This window comes from Halyomorpha halys, unplaced genomic scaffold (genome assembly GCF_000696795.3).
Source record: "Halyomorpha halys isolate HHAL.00 unplaced genomic scaffold, Hhal_1.1 Scaffold83.1, whole genome shotgun sequence".
Classification (NCBI taxonomy): domain Eukaryota; kingdom Metazoa; phylum Arthropoda; class Insecta; order Hemiptera; family Pentatomidae; genus Halyomorpha; species Halyomorpha halys.
In genome coordinates this window covers 1010775-1019465 of record NW_027115065.1, presented here as the reverse complement: position 1 = coordinate 1019465, position 8691 = coordinate 1010775, and the positions used below count along the sequence as shown (strand labels likewise).

At 37.6% G+C, this 8691-nt stretch overlaps 1 protein-coding gene across 1 annotated transcript in view; it reads right to left on the bottom strand.

Moving 5' to 3' along the window:
* Positions 1-247: 247 nt before the first annotated feature.
* The window catches only part of LOC136796947 (odorant receptor 4-like), a 13305-nt gene continuing 4861 nt past the window's right edge, over positions 248-8691 (bottom strand). The window contains exons 2-5 of the mRNA XM_067052155.1: positions 7652-7751; positions 7443-7550; positions 4740-4895; positions 248-388 (exon numbers count right to left, since the gene is read on the bottom strand). Of these exons, the coding sequence (XP_066908256.1) occupies positions 335-388; positions 4740-4895; positions 7443-7550; positions 7652-7751 (418 nt within the window). The 3' untranslated portion in view covers positions 248-334. The remainder of the gene's footprint in view (positions 389-4739; positions 4896-7442; positions 7551-7651; positions 7752-8691) is intronic.

Genomic DNA, 8691 nt, shown 5'->3' with positions numbered 1-8691 from the left:
TGCCGTACGCCTGACATTGAGGTAGAATTATTTGCGTATCCTTTCTGACCGACCTCCCTCCCCCCCCCCCCTTCACGCTGACCACTTTCCTCTTCTCCACTTTAAAATACTTGGGTTTTTGCAATTTTCGAATAACGATTGTACACATGTGTGATTTTATTTAATATTCCACGTATAAAATATTATCTTACATCTGACAATGTTCACTCAAGATTCAATAGGATTTTTTTTTCATGAACTCAAATACTCAAAATTTTATTCTTTATTTAATACAAACAATAAATAATGCTTTTACAGATTGATTTGTTATGATTACACTTTTATGGAACAATCATTATTCCGTGAATCTTGACATGAGAGTAGCGACTGTGTATGTGAACTGAAGTATCTGTAAAATAAAAAAAAAAATACAGTTTAGTAAATTTACCTCCAAATTGAAATCCTAATAAACAATCTGAAAATATTATAAAAATCATTAAAAAAAATAATTGCATAAAAAGAATTTTTTTTATCATTTTCAACAATTTTGCATACGTTATGAATATCAAGACTTAAGAATTAATATAATTTATTTTAATCAAATGACTTGCTCATGACCGTATGTGGATAAGAAGGCGAAAGACAAAAAATATACTTTTTTTTTCCTTCCGGCGAAGAAGCACCGCGGCCCAGAGGGTCTATTGTACGCCGTCCATCCTCTGCTCAAAACAGATTGGCTTTGCAAATCTAGACACTGTATAAGGATCCACTGTCTCGCAATGTTTGGGAAACAAGATACAATCCTTACCGAAGATGAGGAATCGTGTTCTTGCCACTACATCACATTTGCAAATGATATGGTAAGCAGTCTCTTCCTCCTTCCTGCAGAACCTGCAAATAGCGGACTCTATCAATCTCATTTTATAGAGATGCTTATTTAGCTGGCAGTGTCCCGTGTATAAACCTGTCACCCATCTTAAAATACTCCTATCCTAAGAAGACAGCTATTTCTTTTCAGACAGGATCCCTTGAGGAACATTTTTGATTGTTCCATTTCTCTGGTATTTCTCCAGAGTAACCCAGCCTTGCTCTCTGCAATCTTTTTGATGTGCCTCTTCGTGTAGCTGAGACTAATCCCACATATGGGGTCAGGTGCAAAAGGAGCCGACTCAGATACTTTCCATGCCTGATAGTCCGCTCGCTCATTTCCTTTAATGCCTTTATGTCCAGGAACCCATTCCACCCGCACCTTGTTGAGGGTGCTCAAGTTAGCCTTACACTCCTCCACCAATTTAGAGCGGGTTACATAGTTATCCAGCGCATAGATGGCTGCCTGACTGTCCGTGTAAATTGTAATTAGCCTTTCCCTCGTGCCCTCTTTTATTAAATTATGGGCACAGACATTTATTGCTTACACCTCAGCCTGGAATACTGTGGTGTGTTTCCTTAACGAAATGGATATGCCTTGATTAAAATGTCCATCCTCCATATTCCTGCTCCAGATCCTTGTTCCATTAAGGATTCGTCTGTGTACCAGTTTATCCCATTACACGGCTTGTGTGGGATAGTCCCTTCCTTACACTATAGTAAGTGTTCTTGTATTTCTACACCTGATGATCAGAATGCATAGCCAGGATCCCGTCTTCATTGATCCTCCTGCCTTGCATATAGGGCAATGGGTCTTATCGCTGCCACGTACAACCAATATATAACTTTTGGTTTAAGGCCCCAGGATTTGCCTACGGCTCCTTTATATGCCCAGAGACACCTCAGTGCCTTCATACTGGTCCTTTCAACATGGAGTTGCCAATTCAGTTTACTATTCAGAGTAACGCCAAGATGTTTGACTTCAATACAGAATCCCAATCGTTCACCGTTGAGGTACGGATACCTGATTGCAATATTCCGTCTGTTAGTGAAAACACAAAGACTGACCTTTTGAGGATTGATACTCAGACCATATTCCCGGCACCATCCCTTCATAAGGTCTACCGATGTTTGAAGCAATCCTGAGATAGTTCCCGGGAATTCGCCTCCTATCAGCAGAGCGATATCATCAGCATATCCCTACGTGTAAAAACCTGCCTTATTGGATCTAATAGGTAAGGTGTCCACCACCATACACCAAAGGAGAGGAGATAGTACTCCACCCTGCGGACAGCCACCAGCGGGCTTCATCCACACCTTAGTGTGTCCTAGCTCTGACTTGAGCAATCTCCCTTCCAACATCGCATTGATCCAGTTGAAAGAAAGCTGTCCCACTCCTTTCATTTCCATGGCTCTTGTCATGGTTCTGTAAGGAGTACATTCAAAGGCGCCTTCAATGTCAAGGAAGACACCATCCATAATCTCCTTATAGACCAAACTCTTTTCAATCCTGGATACTAAATGATGTAAAGCATCCTCAGAGGATTTCCCGGATTGATATGCAAATTGAGCGCTGTGGAGTGGTCTCTCAGCGTATCAAGAAGTTATACCTGATGTACCGATGGTCTGAGCATGACTTTTCATCGGAGACGTGTCAGTTCGTCATCATCATCGACCCTACTCGACGAGTAGCTATGGTTATATCTATGACTTACGCCCTATGTCATGCCCTAGATGAGACTCACCTCTCTGGTTGGTGTTTGTGCTCCCCCAGAGCCAATAATGGGCTGTTGGCGTCCATGGAAACCACTACCTCATCCTTTCCAGCCAGCCCATCCACCATCTTCCTCAATTCCTCAGTTGGAATGGCCTCTTCATAGGGGAGATATTCAGATGCAAATGTCAGTTGCCTATGGGTTCCCTCTTTGAGGGTCAACTTCGCTGCTTCCAAGTCCCTGAAACATAAGTGCCAAAGAGGCAGCATCTTGAGTTTACTCTTATACAGGATACAGGTTATGGCAATCATTGGCACAGAAATAATGCTGTACCCCCACATGCCCAGTCCACTGATCCTGCTTTGAAATAAAGGTTCTTGAATTAAAATAACATCAATATCCTTATCCTTAAGGCTGTAGAACATTGCAAGCAGCAATGCAGTGATGCAGCAGCCTCATCCTCTTCTTTAGTCCTCAGCGGCCGGCGCCCACCCATCCGGCGGGGACAGCGAAACACCACCACCCTAGGTCTCCTCCTCAGTGACCCCAAGAGCAGTGGGCCCCCCAGCCTCCATCGCGGACGCATCCCCAGCAGTCAGACCTCCAGGACCGCTCACCACCGCCAGCTTTCTCCCCTTCCCGCCAGCATCTCTCACTAGCCCCTCTCTCTTCCCTTCGTGGAGGTCTCCTTCAGGTGTGTACTTTCACAAAGGTCTTCTTGAAATTATAATTCTTCAGGAAGCATCTGCCTTCCAAAAAGCGTAGGAAGCTTTCCGGGATCTTAAAAACCCCGTAAATGCTAGTCCTCTCTTCCATGATGCCAGATGATCAGCGTCCTTCTCTCAACTTGGGGCATCCTAGAGATTTGGTAGCCAATTCTCCAAAGGAGAATGTCTGCCTCAACTCGCTCACCAGGGAAGAAGATTCCCACCCTGGTGGTCCTTTGGAGCTCATCAACGTTGCCGGCGTGCAAGGTAATATTGTCGCCGATGATGACGTCCCTGACGACAATCGACTGCCAGCTTGGTTGCCGCAAATAACGATGCACCCCCCGAGATGATAAATATATGCATCCCCTTGTGCCTGTCCCGTTCATAATCCTGATCAGGCGTGCCTGCACCTCATCACTCTGCTCACGAGTGAGCTGGACGGAAGGATAGCCGTCAGGAATGATGGTAACCCTGCTGGATCCCGCAGCGTTGGAGTATGATGGTCTGGTTGGTCCACCTCCCCTAGGTCTCTTTGCCGTTGGTGCAGAAGTCTCTGGGGAGGACCTTATCCTCTTCTCAGTGGAGGATCCCGGTCCTGTAGAATTCCGGTCCCTATCAACAGAGGTTAAAATATACTTAATTTTTTATGCCTTCACTCACCACAAAACCCCTCATGAAAACTTGCATTTTTGGTCGAAACGTCGGAAAAAAATTAACTGTTCCAATGGTAATAGTAGTAGAAAAGTAATTTAAAAAAAAAAAAAAAGAAGGCTTTTGCGACACCCTTCTTTGAATCAAATGACCTTACATCTTTTTTTAATTGTCCTTCGCTTTTTAATTATACTTATTGTTATGGGGTAGTAAAAAGATTATTCTATAAAATGACAAAAATTTATTTTTAGGCTAGAATAAAACTAGCTTCTATGTCAAGATTTTCGAAGTTTTGGGGACCAGGTCTTGGCCTCCTCCAACCGCTTTCTTCAATCACTACGGTCTTGTGCTGCCGCCATCCAGTCCCTGCCAAATAATCTGATCACCTCATCTTTATGATCACCTATTCTCTATTTGATGTGATTAGTGAAGAACACTAATAAGTAAACATGTATTTAGAATTTCAGGCCTTAATCAATTGTTAATATCAAATAAATGGTTTAAGGATAAAGAGTGTTCAGAAAGTTTAGAAGTAACTCTTACCGTAAATTCACCATATTCCATGTATACTATTATATACAGTTTCAATACTCTTATTATATTATACTGTGCATTTTCTAGTTATTCTGTACTGTCATTTATTTATTATAGTTGCTTTTGCCTTTAGTCCTGAAGAAGACTTAAAATTCTGGCCAAAATGTTTGTAATTATGAATCAGTTTTTACTTATTTGTATTTATCATTGATCGCATTCCCAATTATTTTGTTCTCATATTGAACTTTTAACAAATTTAACTCGATAATGCTAAGAAACTTACGGCCATGATGGTTTCGGCATTGACCGGGTACATCCTGATTGCAGTGAGGGTCTCTCCTTTCTTCGCCCTGATCATCATCATCTGGACCGCCTTCCTGAACTTCACATCCGCCTTGTACCAGTCACTGCTGTAGATGGCGGAGTGCAAGTCTGAGCTCTGTGGATAATGTTGAATGAAACGATGAAGAAAGATATATTAATGCTAATGCTTTAAGTTCTAGTAATTATAATTAAAATTAAAAAAAACAAAAAAAACATTTACTTATTATATTTCCTAAATAATATTTGATCTTGATCAGTCAAGCCATTTTCGAATTATAAGTGTATTAAACAACAGCGAAAGTAAGAAAAATATTTTCTAAACATTTTTCTAAGCCTTCTCACTATAAATTAGAAATGTATGTGTTCCGAAAACAAACAATTCATGATCTTTAGTTTAGTATGTTAAAGCGTGTTAAATGGAAAAACTTATATTAATTGGAGAAATATTTCCTTATTTTACCATGTTAAAACGATATAACATATAACATGGTTGAGAGTCTGTTAAATGGATAATGACGTCACGCAACAGACCACCTGAGTCCGTCATTTTGTTTATTGTCGTGTTGCAGAATGCAATGGATGACAATAATAATAATATAATCACAGTTGTCAATTAGCTCATCTTGATTCTCTTCCTCATAAGTCAAAAGATCAACAAGACACTCAGTAGCCAGATTTTCACATAACTTCCACTTTCAACTCAATTTAGGCATAATGTAATTAATTACTTTAATCAAAGCGAAGAAGTAAACAATAACATGAAGTTTAGAAAGGGAAGGTTATGAAACAAGTCGCTCGAAAAATCCGCTAGGAGCTCATGGAGCTGCATTTAACATAACTTTAAATATTACAGCTCACAATCCTATACTTATAATATTTAACATGGTAAAACATTTTAAATTTAACACAACATCATGAATACCCCTATTAGAGAATGTGGAGGTCGGAATATAGCAATGATTTTAAAAGAAAACGAAAGCGAAATAAATAATTTGTCTTTCGATTACGTAACGTTTCTGTTTTTATTCTCTCCCAAAAACCTAGCTGGGCTTATTGTATCGCCCCCTTTGGGTCAGACTTAAATTTTTCATATTTTCGTTTATTAAATAAATGCTCTATTAATTAAAAATAATCTTATTATATAAGAAAGTTTTTAGTGAGCACCGTGTTATATTTTATTATAAATGTATGGCGGAATCTCTCTCTATCTATTTCTTATTTAAAATTCATTTTTGTTTCCTGCTTATACTATATTTAAAAAAATTAATACATTCTAAACTATAATGTTAATTACAGTTATAAAATTTAAGAAACGAGAAGTACAATTGAAGGAACAGTTATGTAATTTGTAAATGGAGGTTGGTCTGTCGCTAGTTGTACAATAAGTACAGTGGGTTTTTGTTTATTAAAAAGATTTCTCATAATAATTTTTTTAAATTAACTTGATAAACAAAAGTGACAAAATGTGCAAGATACTATTTGTACCCAAGAAGAAATGATTCAAATGTTGACATTTTGTACAATATATTTTTTTTTTATCTATAAAGAGGTGAAGATAGTTGACCGTAGATTAACGAGTAGAGAAGATGGTCGGGGGGTGCGGTGAGCAAATAAATGTTTGCTGACTGCATCCCCGTCAATCTCCACCCCTTGTATAATCTTATCGTTATTCGAAACTGATTTAATTATTAAAATTAAATAAAATGTAGCCTAGCTAAGACTCAAAAACTCTTTATTATTTCTTTAGCAGTCCAGTTATTCGGCCAACCCAGTCATCCTCAAGGACAATCTTAAATATTTGTTTTTCTTAATAATTTATTTATTGATATTTACAACTGTATACTCATATATACAACAAGTAAATTTGCTGTAGGTGACACAGTGACATGGTACAAACATGTGGCGAATCTACCCACTGATAGAACTCCAATAACACTTCTAGAGGAGAAGATCACGAGGCCATCTTCTTTTCAGACGTCTAGGAGGATTATTAGGTAATGAAGGAGAAGGCAGGTTAGAAACAAGTGGATTTGGGTGGCTGAGAAGTTGATTATGGAAAGAACTGTATCTGGTTCTGGCCAAAGCGGCAATATATGGAACATTGAGGTCCTGATGGATGACTTGATTTGTGACAAAGTAAGGAGCATTAAGGATTTTACGAAAGATTTAGGACTGTAAGTATTGGATTCTGGAGGAATTTGATGGTTTAGTGGAGCCCCAAAGCTCAACTCCGTATGTCCAGATAGGCCTTATAATAGTCTTGTAGATTAGTCTTTTGTAATGGATTGGCAATTTAGACCGTTTGTCTAGTAAATGTTGCAATAGTCGGAATCTACGAGCAGTTTCTTGTCTTTTTAGTCTTGTATGAGGATTCCATGTTAGTTGTTTAATCTTAAATATAAACTTACAACTCACATCTAATAATTAAAAACTTTTTGAAGTCTGAATACTGTTCAAATTAATACATTTATTCAAATAATCCTATTTTGTCACTTTGTCATTGAATTTTAAAACTTTTTCTTACAGATTAATTTACACACTACTATTATTCACTAATCACACCTTATTTACAATAATTAAATAATGTGAAATAGGTTGAAGGGCTTAGGTTGAGTGTGAGAATTCTCGCAAGGGGTGAACAAGTTATACTAAAATATCTTACCGCCGTTTGAACGAATAAAGAACCCAAACAAAACATGCTGACTTCGATGCATTGGTACAACACATAGAAGAATGCCCGTACCATGAACAAAAGATCTCCTGTCTGTCCCTGAAAATTGATATGGTTCAAAATATGCGATAAATTAAAAATAATAATAAATCACTAATATATAAATGATATTTACTTATTTAATGTTAATCAGTACTTACAAATAAAAACTGGAACACTGCTATGACCAAGAGAGACATACCGACTCCCAGAATCATGGTCACCAATGGGTTGTAGACACTTCTTAGTTCAGCTGCGTAACTGTGACCAATACAAAAATAAATAAATAGATGATACACCAAAAAATATTTATATATAAACCTGGGAAATGGCAAAATTATGTATTTATTTATTTTTAATAACATATTTATTGTTATTTACAGCTGTAAAAAATTATATACAAATAGTAAATATGCTATGTAAAATATAGTAAATTTTGTAATAGTCGGAATCGACGAGTAGTTTCCTGTTTTTTAAGGATTTCATGTCAGTCGTTTGTCCAGATGTAGTCCTAAGTAGCGGATCTGTTCGACAGGAATAAGTGGAATATTATTAAAGGGTACTGTGGGGTAGGAAGTCATGGGTTAACGACGGAAGGTAGAGTTTATTTGATGAGAATTATTTGAACTTATTTTAATCCTCCAGTTTTGACACCATTCTTCGAGGGTTGTGATGTGGGATTGGAGGGTTTGGTATACAACGGATGGGTCATTATTAACTGTCTATAGACATGTATTATCAGCATATGTGTTAGGATGGCTCGGGATGTCAGCTGTAAAAAATATATAAACGATAAGACCAAGTATACTACCCTGACATACACCAGCAGACCGAGGAAAGATAGGTGAATAAGCACTATATATTTAGTAAAGCTGTTATAATTTGCAAAATCCAAATAATACTTTCAATTTTCTTTATTTGTTTAGAAATTAGAAATTTTAATTAAAAAAATTAATATAAAATATAATATTAAAAGATCAAAATAATTCAGATCTTAACTCTTAACTCAGATTAAACTATTTAGGTTTACGAGGTGGGGTAAATGTGATTTGATGGAAATTATTCCTCCAGTTTTGTCACCATTCTTAAAGGGTTGTGATGTGGGATTGGAGGGTTTGGTATACAACGGATGGGTCATTATTAACTGTCTATAGACAATAGTGTTAGGATAGGTCGGGATGTCAGCTGTAAAACATATAAA